Here is a 23,494-nt window from a genome sequence, read left to right as displayed (position 1 = left end):
CTGCGACAGACTTGTTATCGCTGTGACAGATAAACCTGCGTGACAGGTTTTGCGGTTGATTCCGAAGAGAATCATTGGAGTGCCGTTACGTCTCGAGAACGGAAAGTTGGCCATTTTGCCTCGCGCTGGATTTTCGCATCGCTCCAGGTTTTTCACCTCACTTCAACCATTTCACCACATCCAGACGTTAACCTGGTGTGTGTGTGTAACGTGGATTTTGAGTGTGAATTTGCGGTTCGCCGATTGGGAGCCGTTGAACGTCCATACCCGAAGGTGTGATTTCCCAGCCCCCTCTTGAGGACACTTTTGCCTATCTTTGGCAGTGTGACTGTAAACCGAGAGGGATTCTGGTCTCGATACAACATCGTTCTGACGATCATTAGAGCGTGGATCGACTATGGTTTGAAGCTGGGACAGAGACATTGGGAATGTTATTTTCGCTCACTTGGAGCACAGTGAGTTATATTGTACGAAACTGATGGTTCCATCATAGGAATGATATATTGGTTGTACAATTTATTAATATTGTTATTGTACTGTTATTCTTGTGTGACCTTAATACAATACTTGTTTGTTGGTAACAATTGGTGTGGTTTCACCATTGATCTTTGACAAACAGAATAACACATCATTCTGCCGTGACTCCTCTCGGGGCTCGGAGGTACACCGTGACCGGAGTTTGGGGAGGAGCACGTAACACATTTCAATGCGTCGATCGCGTCAACACTGTGCGTGCGCAAGTGGTCTAACAGGCCGATGGTCTCCCACGATCTCTTCTCCCAGTCCACCAGATTATCACAGACACTTACAACTTCATGACAATCGAGATAGGATCGAAGCCTAACTCACGACACCACCCGCAGCTCTCTAGGGCTTCTGGTTGCTTCACACGAACCCGACAAAGTACGTCGTTGTTTCAATAAATGACAATATCCAGCGGATTGGATTCATGATGCCACGGCACACAAAACTACTCGTATCTTTGGAACTGCTGGTTGGATTTGGACAAACTAAACGTAGTTTTGTAGGGGAGAACCGTGCGCGAACGTCTATATACCAATGGCGACCCTCACAGACCCATATTTCCCGAGATAGCGCGCCGGCCCGGCAACAACAGGCGCGCGCTGTTGTAGGTACCGTTGGAAATTTGAAAAAATATATATATATTGTTGACGCACAGGGTCAAAATCGATGCGCGTGCTGACAAGAGACCAGAAATACATTTTTCTCGGCCTAACAAATATCATGAAACATTTACATTTTGTAGTCCTTTGTATAATTTAAATAAACATAAATGCAAATTTCACATGTGGAAAAGGTAAGTGCACCGTTGGCTCTAATAGGTGGTATTGCCCCCTTTGGCAGAAACAACCTCAAGTAGGCGTTTCTTATAACTGTCTACCAGTCTCTGACATCGACTGGGAGAAATTTTTCCCACTCCTCCATGCAGAATTCTTTCAGCTGGGTGATGTTTGAGGGGTTTCTTGCATGCACAGCTCGTTTCAAATCCCCCCACAACATCTCGATGGGATTTAGATCCGGGCTTTGACTTGGCCATTCCAGAACCCTACATTTCTTTCTTTTCAGCCATTCCTTGGTGGATTTACTGGTATGTTTAGGGTCATTGTCATGTTGCAAGGTTCACCTTAGGTTGAGCTTCAACTTTCTGACAGATGGCCTCACATTATCCTCAAGCACCCTCTGGGTGAAGAATTCATAGTGGATTCTATGATGGTGAGCTGCCCAGGCCCTGATGCAGCAAAGCTGCCCCAAAGCATAATATTTCCACCACTGTATTCTTTGAAGTAAATTGATTGTATTTCATTTTGTTTGATTGACATTTTTCAGATCGGGTTGCAAGCTCCCCTGAGCTCCCAGTGTGGCAGTCTAAACTCGAGGGTCTCTACTCCATGCACGAAACCAAAAGTTCAAGCTTCCAAAAACCGCTCAGTCAGCTTGCGGGCCTCAGCCTGGCGGGCTGAGGATAGGGCTTGGGGTTGCTGACATTAGTCACCCTGTAACACAGGGTGACTAATGAGATACCTGGCGTTGGCTTAGCGGTTAGGGTGCCGGCTTGGGGTCCTAGAATCCTGGGTTCGAATCCCGGTCGATCGCTGAATTAACACCAGGGGGGTTGACTCAGCCTGTCATCCTTCCGAGGTCGGCAAATTGAGTACCAGCTTGCTGGGATGAATGATCACGGTGTGAACCCCGATTTAGAATAGGTACACCGTATCCCTGCGCATCGTAAGAGCGTGACCAAGGGTTGGCGTCAGGAAGGGCATCCGGCCATAAAAACATTGCCTCAAACAGGGAACCATGATTGTCATGGGGCCCGCAAGGCTAACCCCCGCACTAGAGGGGGAAAATGGCCTTAAAACGATCATTCAATTCATATTCAATAGCACTTAGTCGGGAGTGACGTTTGGGACTCTGGTCCTCATCCCTGTCACCCGTAACAATATCTACGACATAAGAGCTCTATGTCTGTCTGTCTGTCTACCGCCCCCATGCCAAATAATTAAATATCCTACAGCGCGGCATTGCCGGGGCGCCTCCGGCGCCGGCAATACCGAAGGCAGCTCATTGAGGCTGCATTGGGAGGGAGAGGTGTCCACTAATTGATTGATTAATTGTATAATTAAAATGAATAAAAGATCACAAAATATTTTCTTAATCAATGGGCTAATAGCATAACTAAACCACTAATGCTTCATCCGAAGAGGTATCTTTTAGAAATTTAATTAAATAAGTCATTAATAAAAAATTTAATTATTAATTGATTAATCAATAAATAATTAATCGATTAATCAATAAATAATTAATCGATTAAATAATTAATCAATAAATCAAAAATAGCCTTCGCAGCCAAATCACCTGGTCATTGGCATGTCCAAATATCAGCTTCCTAACTCAAAAGGTGACTGAGTTAATGGTCAGAAGAGAAAGGAAATTTGATTAATTAAATAAGTACTTAATTAATCACTAATAATTAAATAACTCCTAAATTTATTGATGATTCAAAAAACAAAAAATAGGGTTTTTGACAAAGGAATTGCTCACTACTGTGCCAAAATTTCAGCTTCCTAGCTCAAAGGATGGCTCAGATATCGTCCGGACAAACAAACAAACAAGAAAGAAAACAAACAAACAAACAAGAAAACAAGTACAGATACATTCAAAGTACACCGCCCCCATGCCAAATAATTAAATATCCTACAGGCCTCCGGCGCCCGGCAATACCGCAGTGCAGCCTCCGGCGCCCGGCAATACCGCAGTGCAGCTCATAGAGGCTGCATTGGGAGGGAGAGGTGTACACTAATTGATTGATTAATTGTATAATTAAAATCAATAAAAGATTATCACAAAATATTTTCTTAATCAAATGGCTAATAGCATAACTAAACCACGAGTGCTTCATCCGGAGATGTATCTTTTAGAAATTTAATTAAATAACTCATTAATAAAAAATCAAATAATTGATTGATTAATCAATAAATAATTAATCGATTAATCAATAAATAATTAATCGATTAAATGATTAATCAATAAATCAAAAATATCCTTGATAGCCACATCACTTGGTCACTGTCATGTCCAAATATTAGCTTCCCAGCTCAAAAGGTGGCTGAGATATTGGCCAAATGAGAAAGAAAATAAATAAATGATTAATAATGAAAATAAATAAATAATAATCATGAAAAATTAAATTATTAATCAATTCGGTCACAGAACACATAAACCACCACCATTTAATCAGAATCTGTAACTGAATTTTTTATTTTTTGAGTAATTAACCGCATAATTAAATAATTAATCAATTAATTGATTAATTGATTAATCAATAAATCAAAAATATCCTTGATAGCCACATCACTGGGTCACTCATGTCCAAATATTAGCTTCCGAGCTCAAAAGGTGCCTGAGATATTGGCCAAATGAGAAAGAAAATAAATAAATGATTAATAATGAAAACAAATAAATAATAATGATAAAAAAATTAAATTATTAATCAATTCGGTCAGAGAACACAGAAACCACCACCATTTCATCAGAATCTGTAACTTAAAAAAAAAAAAAATTTAGTCATTAATTGAATAATTAAATAATTAATCGATTAATTGATTATTTAATTAATAAATCAAAAATAGCCTTTGCAGCCAAATCACCTGGTCATTGGCATGTCCAAATATCAGCTTCCTAACTCAAAAGGTGCCTGAGTTAATGGTCAGAAGAGAAAGGAAATTTGATTAATTAAATAAGTACTTAATTAATCGCTAATAATTAAACAACTCCTTAATTAATTGATTATTCAAAAAAAAAACTTTTTGACAAAGGACTTGCTCACTATTGTACCGAAATTTCAGCTTCCTAGCTCAAAGGACGGCTGAGATATCGTCCGGACAAACAAACAAGAAAACAAGAAAGAAAACAAACAAGTACAGATACATTCAAAGTACACCGCCCCCATGCCAAATAATTAAATATCCTACAGCGCGGCATTGCCGGGGCACGCAGTGCAGCTCATTGAGGCTGCATTGGGAGGGAGAGGTGTACACTAATTGATTGATTAATAGTATAATTAAAATCAATAAAAGATTATCACAAAATATTTTCTTAATCAATTGGCTAATAGCATACCTAAACCCCTCATGCTTCATCCGAAGATGTATCTTTTAGAAATTTAATTAAATAAGTCATTAATAAAAAATTAAATAATTAATTGATTAATCAATAAATAATTAATCGATTAATCAATAAATCAAAAATATCCTTGATAGCCACATCACTTGGTCACTGTCATGTCCAAATATTAGCTTCCCAGCTCAAAAGCTGCCTGAGATATTGGCCAAATGAGAAAGAAAATAAAGAAATGATTAATAAATGAAAAGAAATAAATAATAATCATTAAAAAATTAAATTATTAATCAATTCGGTCACAGAACACATAAACCACCACCATTTCATCAGAATCTGTAACTGAAAAAAAAGTTTTTTTAGTAATTAATCGAATAATTAAATAATTAATCGATTAATTGATTCATTGATTAATCAATAAATCAAAAATATCCTTGACAGCCACATCACTTGGTCAATCATGTCCAAATATTAGCTTCCGAGCTCAAAAGGTGCCTGAGATATTGGCCAAATGAGAAAGAAAATAAATAAATGATTAATAATGAAAATAAATAAATAATAATCATAAAAAAATTAAATTATTAATCAATTCGGTCAGAGAACACATAAACCACCACCATTTCATCACAATCTGTAACTTTAAAAAAAAAAAAATTTATTCATGAATCGAATAATTAAATAATTAACCGATTAATTGATTAATTGATTAATTAATAAATCAAAAATAGCATTTGCAGCCAAATCACCTGGTCATTGGCATGTCCAAATATCAGCTTCCTAACTCAAAAGGTGCCTGAGTTGATGGTCAGAAGAGAAATTAAATTAGATCAATTAAATAAGTACTTAATTAATCGCTAATAATTAAATAACTCCTTAATTAATTGATTATTCAAAAAACAAAAAATACGGTTTTTGACAAAGGACTTGCTCACTACTGTGCCGAAATTTCAGCTTCCTAGCTCAAAGGATGGCTGAGATATCGCCCGGACAAACAAACAAGAAAGCAAGAAAGCAAGAAAGCAAGAAAGCAAGAAAACAAACAACAACCAGAGTGAAAACTGAGTACTCTCTTTCAGCGTGCGTCACTGCCGAGCCCCCTTTGGTGCCCGGCAATGACGATTTGCAATGCCTGGAGATGGCATAGGGAAGGAGCGGTGTACAACAAGTACAGATACATTCAAAGTACACCGCCCCCATGCCAAATAATTAAATATCCTACAGCGCGGCATTGAGGCTGCATTGGGAGGGAGAGGTGTACACTAATTGATTAATTGTATAATTAAAATCAATAAAAGATTATCACAAAATATTTTCATAATCAATTGGCTAATAGCATAACTAAACCACTCGTGCTTCATCCGAAGATGTATCTTTTAGAAATTGAATAAAATAAGTCATTAATAAAAAATTAAATAATTACTTGATTAATCAATAAATAATTAATCGATTAATCAATAAATAATTAATCGATTAAATGATTAATCAATAAATCAAAAATATCCTTGATAGCCACATCACTTGGTCACTGTCATGTCCAAATATTAGCTTCCCAGCTCAAAAGGTGCCTGAGATATTGGCCAAATGAGAAAGAAAATAAATAAATGATTAATAATGAAAATAAATAAATAATAATCATTAAAAAATTAAATAATTAATCAATTCGGTCACAGAACACATAAACCACCACCATTTCAACAGAATCTGTAACTGAAAAAAAAAATTTTTTAGTAATTAATCGAATAATTAAATAATTAATCGATTAATTGATTAATCAATAAATCAAAAATATCCTTGATAACCACATCACTTGGTCACTCATGTCCAAACATTAGCTTCTGAGCTCAAAAGATGCCTGAGATATTGGCCAAATGAGAAAAAACAAACAAACAAAAAAAAAAAACACCTTTAGAGGCCATTTTTCCCCGCAAAGCGGGGGTTGGCCTTTTTCGGGGACCGTGGTTGTTGTTGTTTTTTGGTCCCCTTTTTGAAGCAATGTTTTACGGCCGGATGCCCTTCCTGCCACCAACCCTGTTTGTCGCCTTTTTACAACACACAGGGAATTACCAGTGAACTGGTACTCAATTTGCCGACCTCGGAAGGATGACAGGCTGAGTCAACCCCCCTGGCGTTAATTCAGCGATCGACCGGGATTCGAACCCAGGATCCTTGGATCCTAAGCTGGCACCCTAGCCGCTAGCCCAACACCAGGATTGGGCCAAAACACCAGGCCAAATGAGAAAGAAAATAAATAAATGATTAATAATGAAAATAAATAAATAATAATCAAAAAAATTGAAATTACTAATCAATTCGGTCAGACAACACATAAACCACCACCATTTCATCAGAATCTGTAACTTTAAAAAAAAAATTTTTTAGTAATTAATCGAATAATTAAATAATTAATCAATTAATTGATTAATTGATTAATTAATAAATCAAAAATAGCCTTTGCAGCCAAATCACCTGGTCATTGGCATGTCCAAATATCAGCTTCCTAACTCAAAAGGTGCCTGAGTTAATCGTCAGAAGAGAAATGAAATTTAATTAATTAAATAAGTACTTAATTAATCGCTACTAATTAAATAACTCCTTAATTAATTGATTATTCAAAAAACAAAAAATAATGTTTTTGACAAATAGTCCTTGAGCCAACCGGCCATTTTTTGAAGTGAATGCTCCAGGGGGGGAGTAATTCTCATTATGATTTTCCATTAGACCAATGTCTCAAGTGTCAGAAAAGGTGTGATGGACATCTGAGAACGGTAGCTTAGTGCCCGGATGGACGCCATCTTTGAAACCACCCAGCTCGAAAATGCCCATTTGGTGGGGTACGTTGTTGCACGTGTATCTGGACTTCTATACTAGCTATCGATGTGCGGTTGACGACTAAATATACGTCCGATGTGTACCGTCTAAATAAAAAATAATATGAAGCATTTTGTTTTAGATTAATTATTATAAAAATCAATTATCGAAAAAAAATCATATATTTTTCAATATTTTATTATTAGACTTGTACTTTTTTTAGTGAAACAACACTGGTATGATTTTCCAAATTATGCATTGTGCTACACCGTTTATCTGTCTATAAAAATAACTCAAAAACTAAAACATATCATCCACCACGAGTGTACACAAAAAATATATGAAAAGGCATGCACTTTCCACAAACCGAAACTATGTCAGTTGGAATTTCCCGCCGATAATCAACCCACAGAACCCAGTGCCGAAAGTGACGTCAGTCTATTCTATATCTATATTCTATATCTATATCTCAGTCTGAGATTTGTTGCGGTGACCTGATTAATTTCTGAGGGGGGGGGGGGGGGTGGGTGGCTTAAGAACTAAAAGTGAACATGTTAGATGGCGCCACATACAACTCTATTATAGAGTTGTATTGTGGCGCCATCTAACATGTTCACTGACTTGGATGAGTATGTCTATGTAAGCTGGCGAGCTTTTCGGATATCGGAGTAATCTAACGTCAGTCTTTTTGTTCTTTCAGCTGAGATGGCCGGTGTCGAGGCGAAACGGGCGAAGATTGAACCTGAGTCCGGAACGTGCATCCTGTGCAGCAAGAAGTCGCCACTCTCTGAACTAAGCAAGGCAGCGGGCAACAGTTCTTGGAAGACATTGTGTGACGCAGCCGCAGTTAGAAACTTTTATCCAATTCTAAAGCTAGTCCAAGAAGGCGCAGTTGAACTTCCTAATATTCCAATATTATACCATAGGGCTTGTAGATCAGACTTCACTCACAAAAACCACCTAGCTACTTTGACCAATGCAGCTAGAAGTTCTTCAGTTGATACTGGCGATGCGGTGCGACGGCGATCATCACGGGAAGAGACAGGATCAACTTCAACGGTCTACGATGATAAATGCATTTTTTGCCAGCGTGCTTCAAAATTCATAAAAGGCAGTCGTACCCGTGAAACAGTTGTCTTGGCTGTTGAACTTCGAGCAGATAAGACAATAAGAGATGCTGCGACAGCTCGCAATGATGAGAGAGTTTTGGCATTGACTACACGAGATATGGTTGCAGCTGAGGCTCACTACCACTTCTCCTGCTATAGAAACTACACACGGCCCCAAAAACCTCAAGTAGAAACTGACATTGAAGATAATATCGAGAAAAAAGAAATGATACGATGTATATTCAATTTCATTCGCACTGACTTGTTCTTGAACCCGAGGATTGTTCCAATAGTTTCCATTGCAACAGATATCCTGTCTTCAGATACATTTTCAGTTGATGTTCGTGACTCCATCAAGAAGAATCTGCAGCGCACATTACAAAGAGAGTTTGGAGAATCGCTCATCTTCTTCAATGTGAAACACCGTGTATACTTGATGCCCGATAATCTGACAAAGCGAGAGATTGCTGCAGAGTGCGTAAACCTGAAAGCAGAAGTGAAAGCATTTGAACGAACGGACGGTGAAAGTAACATTGTGCGTGCAGCTACTTCACTGCGACACCAGATCAAAGATGCTCATTACAATGAACGTTGGCCGCCTCAGCCAGCAGAACTCACTTCAGATTACGTGAAGATACCAGATTCTCTTCGTGTATTTCTGCATACTTTGATTTGCGGGAGTGGGGGTAGCTCTGCGCGTGCCGACACACTGGTATGGTCGATGGCTCAAGATATCATCAATGCTGTACACCAGGGTACCATCAGAACATCGAAGCATGTCCTACTTCCGTGGGTCATGAAAACGCTCACCGGTAATACAGAGGTCATCAGAATATTGAATCGACTCGGGCACGGATGTTCGTACACAGTTCTGGAAGAAATCGAGACAGCGCTATGCATAGACAAATTAGCAAGTGTGGAGAAAGATACAGTACCACTTCCGTCACATGTGCACCCTTCGGTCCCGACTGTATTAGCATTCGATAACATCGACAGGCTAGAGGAATCGCTGAGTGGTGGCGGAACATCGCATCGCGTCAACGGTATCATCGTCCAACCGAAGTCGCAGTCGTGTTTGCCGCCCCAACCTCCATCGGCAGTATCCAAAGCAGATAAGAAGCGATCTATCCCGTCATCCAGCGATTTAGTTCCAATATACAGCGGTGGGAAACGAGAGGGCCCACCTGCAATCAAGCCTGCAGATCTTTCTGACACTCTTGCAGGCGCAACATCCCTTGCGCAGCGCCGAAATCACGTATGGATTATGACTCGCATGCTGGAACCATGCGACCAGACAATCAGTTCGTGGACTGGTTTCAACATCATGACTAGAGATCGTGTTCAGGTGACGGAAGATGTAGTTGGCTACCTGCCGACTATAAACGCGCCTGCCACAGATATGGCAACAGTGCAAGAAATCCTCAGAGAAGCTCTGAACATCATGTCATCACTTCAGCTTGAGCGTATACCGGTGGTGCTAGACCAGGCACTATTTGCTAAGGCGACCGAAATAGCATGGAAAGATGTCGATCGATATGGAAGAATCGTGCTCATGATGGGGAACTTCCATACCATCTGTAACTTCATGTCGAGCATTGGGAAAATGTTTGGAGATGCAGGCCTTCGGGATGTAGCTGTTGAGTCAGGAGTAATCGCTGAAGGTTCCATCAACAGGGTTCTGGAAGGCAAGCAATACAACCGTGCTGTGCGACTCCACAAGTTGATGTACGAGGCACTAATGCGCATCATTTGGAAGGGCTTCCAGGTGTGGATAGAAAGCAATCATCCTGACAAGGAACCCCAGATTCGAAGCACTGACCTCAAAATTCGCAGCATCAAGGAGGATGTTTGCCACGAGACTCTCGCTGCTGCTCTCGATGATGATTCATGTGTACAGAGCTTTGACATGTTCGCGAAATACCTACATTTTCTGCGAACCAAACATGGAGACCTGGCTCGCTTCTGGATGATGTATATTGATATGGTAGAGACCCTGCTGGGGTTGATTCGTGCGGATAGAGAAGGCGACTGGATGCTTCACTTGGCTTGTGTCAGAAGAGTGATCCCTTGGTGTTTCGCAATGAACAAGGTGAACTCTGCTAGATATCTACCAGTGTACTATGCACAGATGACGCACTCCACGAAACATGCCCCGAGTTGTACAGGCATTTCAATCAAGGCTACTTCTCCGTACAGCTTAGACCAGGGAATCCATTTGCCAGAATCGCTGTTGATCAGACAACAGAAGAAACAGTAAACAAAGATACGCAAACAGCTGGAGGAACACGAGGTTTTAGTCTTCGACAAGGGGCTGTGTCACGATACTATCTAACTGCAGAAAATCGGGCTACTGCACTGAGGCAACTACGAGAAACTATCCTTGTGAATGGCAGCGACACATCTCACGCCAAGCACCCTGACTTGTCTACTTCTCGCATCAAACGTGATGAGTCTGGCGTCACAGCTATCTGTGATCTACTGGAAAATGACTGGACCAATCCATTCGCCGATGATCCGTCATGTCTTCTCAGTATATCTACCGGAGCGGCTGCGAGGGAGGACGTTTCTAATGACCTACTCAACACCCTGCAAAAGGGGGAAGCGGCGTATCAAAGCTTCCAGAAACGTCTTGAAGAGGGAACAGGCTTTCATGACACATTGAACAAGCTAAACTTGAAGACCTTTGGTAAGATCAAGCAGAAAGTTGTGAAGGGCACAAACAAGGAGATCGTCCTGAGAGCTGACAGACAACTGTTTGCCACCATGATACTCATCGCCAAGACAAGGAACCTCGACATGCAACTTGTCCTTTGTCACCCACTAGGGCCGTTACCATGGTCTTTGGCAAACGTTGATGGGTCAATGAAAAAAACGAACAAAGCTGCACTTGCGAAACACATGGAAGGTCTTGTGGAACCAGCCGAGAGCGTTGACAAGCGAAGTGCAACAATAATTGATGCGATGGCTCTCATACAAAAGATGCATGGCGAGAACGACACGTTTGAAGAACTATCTGACCGCATCCTTGCTGCAGCGCTTCACGCTGGTCAAGGCAGTGAGCGCATCGATGTTGTCTTTGACACATACACAGAAGAATCCATCAAAGCAGCTGAGCGTGTGAACCGCGGTTCAAATGAAGGCATCAGTTTCAGCGAGATCAGACCCGCACACAAAATCATGAACTGGCGGCGTCTCCTTGCTTGCAGCCAGACAAAGGAGAAACTGGTTGTGTTTCTGGCGGAGTCGTGGAAACATGAAACAAATCGCGAAAAGCTAGGCAACAGAACACTGTATGTCACCTGTGGTGAAAAATGTGTGGTACTGACCCGCGATAGGTGGAAGTTGGTGCAAGCACTCGAATGTAGCCACGAGGAAGCAGACACGCGTATGTTTCTCCACGCAAAGCACGCCGCTACCCACTACAAGACGATCATCTTAGTGGCAGATGACACCGACGTTCTGATCATCAGTCTTCATCTCAGCAGAACCATCGATAGTCAGCTCTTCATCAGACGAGGAACAAAGGTTCGAGTCAGAATGATCGACGTTGGAAAGTTGGCTGCGGTATTGGGGTCTGGAGTTTGCAGTGCATTGCCAGGGCTTCATGCATGGAGCGGGTGTGACACTGTGAGTGCTCTGGCTAGCCAAGGAAAGATAAAGGCTTTGAAGCTTGTGCAAGCGAATGAGCTGTATCTTCAAGCATTCACAGATCTGGGATCTTCGTGGAATGTACCAACAGACGTCTTCAATAGCATTCAGGCCTTCACGTGTCAGCTGTACGCCAAGAACACGAAGATCGTCGGTGTTAATTCGCTCCGTTATCACATGTTCTGTGCAAAGAAGGGCCAGATCGAATCTGGACAATTGCCGCCTTGTGAAGACTCCTTGATGCAGCATACGCTTAGGGCCAACTATCAGGCGGCTATCTGGCGACGCAGCCTTGAAAACCTACCAGACGTCCCAACACCATCAGCAGGACATGGTTGGGAACTCGATGATGGCGGTTCGCTCACAATCCGATGGATGGCGGGTCTACCAGCTCCAGATGTCGTCTTGAATCTCATCTCATGCACATGCAGAAGGACGTGTCGACCGTCAGATTGCTCCTGCATACTGAATGGGTTGAAGTGCACTGTTGTGTGTAAGCTGCAGGGATGCTCCAACATGGTGCAGGATGATGCTATCGTGGCTCAGGATGCCAATGACTCTGATGGCGACTCTGATGATTAACTTTGTGTGCACTGTATATTGTATAGCATATGTTGTTCTCTATTATAATGCAGGCCAAATTGCCTGAAAATCTTTATAGACAGATAAACGGTTTAGCAAAATGTATAATTTGGAAGATCATACCGGTGTTATTTGACTAAAACATGACATGTTCAATGATACCTCCGCTTGCTTATTAGGAATATACATCGTATGGTGTTTAAATCAGCTCCATACGTCTTTCCAAACTCTAGTAATGAATAATTAATATAATTGGCGGCCATTTTGAAATCCAAGATGGCCACCAAAGTGCAGATTTCCTATGTAACAATTTCCGCCTGCTTATTAGATATCGTATGGTGTTAAAATCCTCTCCGTACGACATTCCTAACTTGGCGTTATCGTCAGAATAGATAATGCCAGCGGCGGCCTAAGTCATTTTATGCCTCTTTACATTTATTTGTTGTAAACTCGTGGTGGATGATATGTTTTAGTTTTTGAGTTATTTTTATAGACAGATAAACGGTGTAGCACAATGCATAATTTGGAAAATCAGACCAGTGTTGTTTCACTAAAAAAAGTACAAGTCTAATAATAAAATATTGAAAAATATATGATTTTTTTTCGATAATTGATTTTTATAATAATTAATCTAAAACAAAATGCTTCATATTATTTTTTATTTAGACGGTACACATCGGACGTATATTTAGTCGTCAACCGCACATCGATAGCTAGTATAGAAGTCCAGATACACGTGCAACAATGTACCCCACCAAATGGGCATTTTCGAGCTGGGTGGTTTCAAAGATGGCGTCCATCCAGGCACTAAGCTACCGTTCTCAGATGTCCATCACACCTTTTCTGACACTTGAGACATTGGTCTAATGGAAAATCATAATGAGAATTACTCCCCCCGCCGGAGCATTACTTTTGGTCTGGCTCAAGGACTAAAAGGACTTGCTCACTACTGTGCCGAAATTTCAGCTTCCTAGCTCAAAGGATGGCTGATATATCGCCCGGACAAACAAACAAACAAACAAACAAGAAAGCAAGAAGCAAGAAAACAACGAGAGTGAAACTGAGTACTCCCTTTCAGCGTGCGTCACTGCCGAGCCCCCTTCAGTGCCCAGCAATGACGATTTGCAATGCCTGGGGATGGCATAGGAAAGGTGCGGTGCACAACAAACAAGAAAGAAAGAAAGAAAGAAAACAAACAACCAGATTGAAAACTGAGTACTCCCTTTCAGCGTGCGTCACTGCCGAGCCCCCTTCGGTGCCCAGCAATGACGATTTGAAATGCCTGGAGATGGCAAAGGAAAGGTGCGGTGTACAACAACCAGAGTGAAAACTGAGTACTCCCTTTCAGCGTGCGTCACTGCCGAGCCCCCTTCGGTGCCCAGCAATGACGATTTGAAATGCCTGGAGATGGCAAAGGAAAGGTGCGGTGTACAACAACCAGAGTGAAAACTGAGTACTCCCTTTCAGCGTGCGTCACTGCCGAACCCCCTTCGGTGCCCAGCAATGACGATTTGCAATGCCTGGAGATGGCATAGGAAAGGTGCGGTGTACAACAAGAAAGAAAACAAGAAAACAAACAACCAGAGTGAAAACTGAGTACTCCCTTTCAGCGTGCGTCACTGCCGAGCCCCCTTCGGTGCCCGGCAATGACGTTTTGCAATGCCTGGAGATGGCATAGGAAAGGTGCGGTGGACAACAAACAACCAGAGTGAAAACTGAGTACTCCCTTTCAGCGTGCGTCACTGTCGAGCCCCCTTCGGTGTCCGGCAATGACGTTTTGCAATGCCTGGAGATGGCATAGGAAAGGAGCGGTGTACAACAAACAACCAGAGTGAAAACTGAATACTCCCTTTCAGCGTGCGTCACTGCCGAGCCCCCTTCGGTGTCCGGCAATGACGTTTTGCAATGCCTGGAGATGGCATCGGAAAGGAGCGGTGTCCAACAATTCCGGAAGTGGTCGAAGTTGGTGGTATGGTTTCTTCTTCTTCATGAACGTCATCATACTTAACTCAGAAACGTGATGAACTGCATATTCAGCAGCAGATATTCAACAAAAAAGTAAAATGATGATTTGCCATTTGTGATGGATCCTAATTTGGATGCATTTGCTTTTTCATTATATTTGCCTTCATTTCAAATATGTTAATGTTTCTTTTTTGCTTGAGCAACGCCAGGTACTCCAGCTATAAACACTTGTATACTTTATGCGGGGTACAAATACAACTTTGTCTGGGGGTAACATAGTCTATGTGGACGCGGCCTCATTCGGGGGCGTGAGGGGGCGTACAGTCACGTGAAAAGTAAGTACACCCCATGTAAATTTTGACTTTTTCAACATATTTCAACATACAGCTATTTGATCTTCATTTCAACAATATTGATAGATAAAGGTGATATAATATAACAAATATGATGAAACATTTACATTTTGTAGTCCATTGTATAATTTAAATAAACATAAATGCAAATTTCGCATTTGGAAAAAGTAAGTACACCCTTGGCTCTAATAGGTGGTATTGCCCCCTTTGTCAGGAACAACCTCAAGTAGGCGTTTCTTATAACTGTCTACCAGTGTCTGACATAGACGGGGAGAAATTTTTGCCCACTCCTCCATGCAGAATTATTTCAGCTGTGCGACGTTTGAGGGGTTTCTTGCATGCACAGCTCGTTTCAAATCCCCCCACAACATCTCGATGGGATTTAGATCCGGGATTTGACTTGGCCATTCCAGAACCCTCCATTTCTTTCTTTTCAGCCATTCCTTGGTGGATTTACTGGTATGTTTAGGGTCATTGTCATGTTGCAAGGTCCACCTTCGGTTGAGCTTCAACTCACTGACAGATGGCCTCACATTATCCTCAAGCACCCTCTGGTACAACTAAGAATTCATAATGGATTACATGATGGTGAGCTGCCCAGGCCCTGATGCAGCAAAGCTGCCCCAAACCATAATATTTGCACCACCATGCTTTACAGTTGGTATCAGGTTCTTGTGGTCAAATGCTGTCTTTGGTTTTCGCCAAACATGTCTTCCTGTACTGTGGCCAAATAGCTCTACCTTTCACTCATCTGTCCAGAGCACATTGTTCCAGAAGTGCTGGTCTTTGCCTCGGTGTTCTTTGGCAAGCTTTAGTCTTGCCTTGATGTTCTTTCTGGACAGCAAAGGTTTCCTCCTGGCACACCTCCCATGTAGATCAAATTTGTGCAGCCTCTTTCTAATGGTAGACTCGTGCACTTTGACATCAACAGTGGCAAGAGCTACCTGTAGGTCCCGTGATGACATTCTGGGGTTCTTCGAGACTTCTTTCAGCATCTTGCGGTCTGCTCTCGAGCTGAACTTGCTGGGGTGGCCTGGCCTGAACAATTTGGCAGTTGTTTGGAATCTTCTCCACTTGTAGATGATCTTCTGGACAGTCGAATGATTGATTTCAAATTATTTGGAGATCTTTTTAAATCCCTTCCCAGACTCGTAGGCATCTATAACCTTCTTTCTGAAGGCCTCAGAGAGCTCTTTTGATCTTGGCATGGTGACGCCGCACACTTCAACAACAAATAGCAAACCAAACTAAATGTCTGAGGTGAAAATAAGACAGGTTCCTCCAAGATCCTCTCTAACGATGTTCTAATCATTTGCACCTGAGCTGGTGCACCTGATTCTAATTTTAGGTATTTGAAGTAGTGATAAATGTAGGGGTGTACTTACTTTTTCCACATGCGAAATTTGCATTTATGTTTATTTAAATTATACAATGGACTACAAAATGTAAATGTTTCATGATATTTGTTATATTATATCACCTTTACCTATCAATATTGTTGAAATGAAGATCAAATAGCTGTATGTTGAAAAAGTCAAAACTTTACATGGGGTGTACTTACTTTTTCACGTGACTGTATATTCTCAATGTAAATGTGTACCATGTAGCGCCACCTGGTGATGGTGGCAGAGGGTATTACAATTTCCTTTTTACCTGGGCAACACTGAGGTTAAAGCACTCTTTGCACGGGTAAATTTTTCCTGCTTCCCTTCCTCCACTCCCCAAAACGGAGGGTCCTGTCAAAGCCCCCCCCCCCCACCCCCCACCAAAGAAGATGTATATGTAGTATATCACTCTCCCCTCACCTCCCGCTCCCCTCCCCCTTATAGTCCCCCCCCCCCCCCCCCCACTCCCTTCCTCGCCCCTCCCTCTACTTCCACCCCTCCCCCCCCTTCGGAAACGCCGGGTACTCCTACCAGTTAACAATAATAATAGTAAAAAGATGCTTCGTCCCACAAAACTTGAACACAGATGAAAACCGAGACATATTAAGGACGTTTCCATGAAACAGAAAGAAAAATAACCACAAATTTTTTCATTGTGCACTCCTCGGGTGATATGAGCACAAAGTGAATGAGGCATTGAAGAAGAATCCACATAGGCCACCTATCAACAAGACCAATTCAGATTGGATGTTCTTTGCTGACATCATCACCCCCAATGCTTGAGGTTGGAGGAGCCTGTTCAGTGTTCAGCGCTCCGATTGGAGGTGGTAGAGTGTGGAAGGGGGCCCACTCGGGCCACTGAGGAAATCATCTTTGACAATAAAATTTGTGACTGGGAGACGAGTTTGAGTTCCTCTTCGAAGAAGAAGCACAACGAAAAGCTTTGTAGTTCTTTTAAATCCGTTTCATGGAAATGTTGTTAATATATCTCTGTTGAGGTCTATATTAAAATAATAATAGTACAATAATTGGCAGTAATAAAAAGATTAACGTGATCCCTCCTGATTTCCCCCGTAGTTATATTTCAAATTATTTTATGCGATTAAATAACGGTAACCCCAAAATCCCACCCAACGCCGCCAGCCGTAAACAAAAACTCACACAACTAGAACGGCACTCGGTAGAGCGCATACATCCACCAGGCTGAACAGTTTATGTTTTGGATCCCACCGATATGCCGGATCTGGATTCGGACCTGAACCAAAATAGAATCGGCTTGTTCTTGTCACCTAACCAACTCATCCATAACTTTTTAAAATATCATGTTATATAATCACTTTTCGCCCGATCTCTCAATGGTGATGGATCACCTAAAAATTAAATAATTCTCGAAAATATTCAGATCTTCACCAAAATCTAATAATTTCGTCCATGTCACATACACAACATCTCCATCAAGTTTCGTCTGAATCTGTCGATAACTTTTTGAGATATCTTGTTCACAAACAGATAAGCAGACAAAAAAAACAGACAGCCAGGGATGAAAACATAACGTCCATCCACCTTCGGTGGCGGAGGTAAAAAGCTGATCCAGGGGAGTCCCATTACTGTTCAGCTTGTTATGTTCAGCTTGTTATCGCTTCCCAAGCCAGCCGTCCCTTAACATCTATTTAGTTTCCAAGGCTAAAGAGATGTTAAGTTTTTCCAAGGCTAAAACACCGTTTGCCCTTCACGTGACTCGTGGTGGTCCCTCTCGGCTCTCCCCCCGTTGGTATTTTTGTGCACATAAGATTGTTCACGGTTCTGTTTAAATATTATTTAAATATGTATAACCTTTCCCCTTCAGTGTTTTACTCAGTGGTATTTTACAACACGCTGTTTTTCTTCCTATTTAAAAGGCTTTTCTCAATTTCCTCTCCAACTCATTCCACCTCAAAAAAAAGAAATTCAATATCTTATACGTCTCCCTCACTACATGGTCTAAATTCACATTCATTCCATCCCTCCTCCATCATTCTGAACCGGATTGCTAACTTGAAAATCACAACAAACCCAATTTGTTTTCAATGTTCGTCTTTCATTAATCATCCACTTTCTAAACTCCCCTCTTGCCCCTCCCATCCAAATCCCTCCCCTTGCACCTACACTCCTAAACTCACCCCTTGCCCCGCCACTCTTAAACTCCCCCCCTACCCCTCCACTCCTGAACTCCCCCCTTGCCCTTCCCCTCCTAAACTCCCCCCTCACTCCTCCCCTTCAAAACTCCCCCCCAACCCCTCCCATTCAAATCTCCCCCCATACCATTCCTCTCCAATTCTCCCTCCTCCCCCCTCCTCCTCAAAGCTGCCTCCTCCCCACTTCGTCTCCCTTCTATCTCATACCTCCCCCCCCCCCCCCAACCTTCTTCTTTCCTCTGCCCCCCCTCAAACAACCCCTCTCTGTGCCTCATCCCTTCACCTTCAAACCTTTCATCCTCCTCATCCTTCCCTTTCTTGGAACTCTTCTGCAATCGCTGACACACTAACAACTGCTCTCCCTACCTCCCCCTCTCATCCTTCATCTTACCCTACTCCTCCCCTCCCCTGTCCTGTACCCGATGCTCCCCCTCTCTCTTCATTAACGGTATGGACCTCAAACATCCGGGGCCTTCGCTCAAACCTGACTGATCTCTCCATACAGGTTGCTTCTGACAATCCAGACTTGATCTGCTTAACAGAGACTTTCCTCCTTCAAGATGTCTCTGATTCCTTAATATCTCTTCCTGGTTACTCCCTCCTCCGGTATGATAGACCTGAGCCTCGGCCTGGTGGTGGGGTGGCTATCTTTATCAAAAACTCTCTTCCTCACTCTCCTTGCACTGCCCTCTCTCCTCCTCACCCCCAGCAGTACCTCTGGCTACGGCTTCCTCTCCGCTCCCACCTTTTGTTCATATGTGTTCTGTACCGTCCCCCAAACAGTGATGACTCCATCTACATTTCACTGTCTGACAACATGGACCAACTTCTATCCACTCATCCCAACTCTCTCTTCCTCATATGTGGTGACTTCAATTGTCATCATGCCACCTGGTTGGGTGTGGGTTCCTCTCTCACCAGTCATGGCACCTCAGCAAAGGACTTCTGTGACTCACTGGGATTGACACAATCTGTCAATTTCCCGACCCGGATCTCAGCCAATGGAGTATCTTCTCTTCTAGACTTGGTTATGACTAACTTCCCTGCTAATGTCTGCTGCTCTTCTTCTGCTCCAATCGGTTCTTCTGATCATGTGCTTGTCAAAGTGGACATCTCTCTGGCCATTCTCAGAGAGCCTCCTCAGCGTCGACGAGTCTGGCATTTCACTCAGGCCGACTGGGACGGTCTTCAAGCAGCCATCAATCGTCTGGAATGGTCTCCCATCTCCACTGCCTCTGACATCAATTCTTCCTGGGAATTCTTCCAAAGCAAACTGATCTCTCTCATGCACAGATTTATCCCATCTCGCCTTCAGTTGTCTTACCCTTCCTCCCGTCCATGGTACACTGAATCTTGTGGTGAGGCAGTTGCCCTGAAACAACTTGCCTTTGCCTCTTGGAAGGCTAATCCAACTGAAGGAAATCTCAGTTCCTTCCACCAAACTCGGAACAAGTCTGTGTCTACCCTCAGGAGTGCCAGGAAGCACTATCTCTCCTCACTCAAGAATGAACTCTCAAACCTGTCTCCTTCCTCCAAATCCTGGTGGCGTCTGGTCAAATCCGTTTCTGGTGTTTGTTCCCCCTCCATCCCCTCCCTTACCTCAAATGGCCACACAGTTGACATCGCACGTGACAAAGCCGAATGCCTCAACTCTGTGTTTGCCTCAAAATCCTTAGTCCCAAACCCATCTCTCTCTGTTCCCACCTTTCCCAGTCGAACCAAACTGCTCCTGGACTCTGTGACCTTCTCTCCTGACAAGGTGGAGGAGTTTTTGTCAAACCTCGACTCTGATTCTGCAACTGGACCAGATGGCATCAGCCCACGGGTCCTAAAATCCTGCTCTGCCGCTCTATCTCACCCTCTCTCTGTTCTTTTCACCCTATCCTTTGCTCAAGGTCATCTGCCAGCATCCTGGAAATCAGCAAACATTACCGCTTTACACAAAAAAGGTGCAAAAACAGATCCTTGCAACTACAGACCAATCAGCCTGCTCCCAATTATCAGCAAAGTCATGGAATCCATCATTGCTTCGGATATGAAATCTTTCCTCTTCTCCAATGGCTTGATCTCTGATCATCAATTTGGTTTCAGACCAGGTCACTCTACTCTGGACATGCTGCTTCTGCTGTCTCAACAATGGATGGAGGTCCTCAATGCCAAACAGGAAATCAGAGCTGTCTCCCTTGACATATCACGTGCCTTCGATACGGTCTGGCACCCAGCTCTGCTCACCAAACTCTCCTCCTATGGTATCCATGGAAATCTCCATGCATGGCTTGCGGACTTCCTCTCTGGTCGTAGTCAACGTGTGGCCCTGAATGGATTTCTCTCATCTCCCCTTCCCGTTCAGGCTGGAGTTCCCCAAGGCAGTGTGCTGGGCCCTGTGCTTTTTCTGGTCTTTATCAATGATCTCTCCGACTCTCTGGAAAATCCTCTGTATCTCTTTGCTGATGACTCCACTCTCTGCCACTCCATTCCTCTTCCCTCAGATCGGCAGTCAGCAGCCTCCTCACTCTCTGAAGACCTGGACAAAATCACAGACTGGTCAAACATGTGGAACATTTCTTTCAATCCTGACAAATCTCACACTCTTACTATGTCTCTCCGAAAAGATCGACTGGACAACCCTCCCATCTACTTTCTCAACAATCCTCTCCAAGAAGTTCTGTCGCTCAAGCTTTTGGGTCTCACCATCTGCCATGATCTTTCTTGGGAAAACCACATTTCCAAGCTGGCCTCCAAAGCCAGTCGCCGACTGGGCATCCTCCGTCGTGCGAAGTCCTTCCTAGGCACACCTGAGCTCCTCACCACATACAAGGCTTTCATCCGCAGCTCAATGGAATACTGTTCTCCCCTATGGGCTGGTGCTCCTGCCTCACACCTGGCTCGGCTTCACGCTGTTGAATCCAAAGCTTTCAGAATCATTGGAATCTCCCGCGATGAAGCTATCTCTGAGGGCCTTTCACTCACTCACCGCAGGCAGGTAGGTGGTCTTTCTGTCTTCTACCGACTCCTCTCCGGCCTTGCTCCCCCAGCTCTCTCTGTGCTCTGTCCCCCAAATATTCCTACAGGTCGCACAAGATCTGCCAGCCACCCTCTGATGGTTAAACTGCCGAAATCTCGGCTCTCTGCTCACCTTCACTCTTTCATTCCTCTTTTCTCCCGCCTCTGGAACAAACTCCCACACTCACTTCAATCACACTCCTCCCTCCAGGTCTTCAAAACAGCTGTTCACCACCATCTCTTATCTTCCCCCATCCAAAACCTTGATCTTTTCTACCCCTACTAATTCACCCCAGATCCACCTTGTTTGAAATTCCAACTTCTTTCCTGGAAGTCTTGGCAGTGTCCATATGTTTTATACCTCTCCCACCCCCCCCCCCCTTCCCATGCCTCCCCCCCAAAGCCCTCTCCCTCCCACAGTTCTCTCGATGTCTCCATGTCTCTCGGTCCCTGCTCTCAAATGTTGTGTTTGTGTCCTTCCCCCTCTCTCCCCATCTTGTCTACCGCTCCCGATGTTATTTGTTTTGTGTGTCTGTTTGTCTTTCTGTGTGATTAATGTTCGCTCTTTCACGAGCCTCGATCTTGTATACAAAAAAAAAAAAAAAAAAAAAAAAAAAAAAAAGGCATATATACCCTCGACGCACCACAAACAAAGTACCGTCTAAAAGGCATCCAAAAGACAGAAAATGAAAAAAATCTTGCATTTTTATTACTTTGAAAGAAAACTGGCTTTAAAGTTTAAACCATTTACTAGAATGTTATACCTATGTTCATACAACGGTTCAGACCATTTTGCATCCACAATTCCTTTTAGTATTTTTCTCCCCGTGGCAGCCATTTTTCACTAACGACACATAAGTACGATATGTCAAATGCAAACTTCACGTGACTGATATGCTGTGGCTCTTGGTCACCACAACGGCATTTAAATGCACAATCCGAAGACCAAATGTCTTCAGGGCAGCCATGACTTCTGTTGTCAGGTCTGTAATGTCTGTCCAATATCCATTTTCTGATTGTGAACAAGAGACCAATGATGTGTTGGCTTTCCAAAACGTTATTTTTAAAACGTCTAGAAAAATTATTAAAATTCCCTGATCCATTAACTGAGAAAACCATCGTGGATCCTCTCCATTGAGAACACAATGGTCAACGATGCCACAAAGTAATGCGATGCTGATCACTTAACAGCAGACATAAAATGGCCGCCCAGAAGCCGTCCCTCTGTGGTGATGATAGGAAGAATCAGGAAATGGTCATTCATGGGACAGCATTCATTTGATTGGAGATATTTTAAAAAAACTAACATGAAACAACTTACAGTTCCACCAAATTCATCATCACTTAGGAGATCATCACTGTAAAAAAAAAAGACAAAGGGATAAAAGGGATATGCCAAAAGTGAATAAAGTGATTCGCAAAATGAATTCACCAATAGATACAACTTTTAGTTCAAAGAGCAAATATTCCGTCCATAGGATGGGAAACTTCCCCCAAAATTAAATGGACGAGACACTCCCTCCAGAATTTGTGTATTTTACGATGACTATTAATCCCTTGGTCAGAGAGCAGCGGTAAACAATACAAATTTACAAAGAGAGAACTGGAGGTTATAGATACAGTAAATGTATATATATGTAAGGTGCTATTCAATATTATACTATTATCTTTAAGGGACTTCATAAATGTTTTGTTATAGAACTCTGTTCCCTCATCAGTCCATAACTTCTTTGGTTTTCTTTTGCTTTTACTAAATACAGTACTTCACTGAAAGCCAACATAAGAGTATTACCCCTTTTGTTTTTCAAAGGAACAACCCATGCAAATCT

General features: G+C 42.7%; 1 protein-coding gene across 7 annotated transcripts in view; it reads right to left on the bottom strand.

The window, feature by feature from the left end:
- The window catches only part of RBM33 (RNA binding motif protein 33), a 306,232-nt gene that overhangs the window by 224,101 nt on the left and 58,637 nt on the right, over nt 1-23,494 (bottom strand). For all 7 annotated transcript variants that reach the window (XM_078785696.1, XM_078785698.1, XM_078785697.1 and 4 more), the window contains exon 3: nt 22,987-23,023. In XM_078785696.1, coding sequence (XP_078641822.1) covers nt 22,987-23,023 — 37 coding nt within the window. The remainder of the gene's footprint in view (nt 1-22,986; nt 23,024-23,494) is intronic.

This window comes from Myxine glutinosa, chromosome 10, assembly GCF_964187855.1.
Source record: "Myxine glutinosa chromosome 10, kmMyxGlut1.1, whole genome shotgun sequence".
In the NCBI taxonomy this organism is placed as follows: Eukaryota; Metazoa; Chordata; class Myxini; order Myxiniformes; family Myxinidae; genus Myxine; species Myxine glutinosa.
The sequence above is the reverse complement of the archived record's forward strand: the minus strand, read 5'-3'. Positions and strand labels throughout refer to the sequence as shown.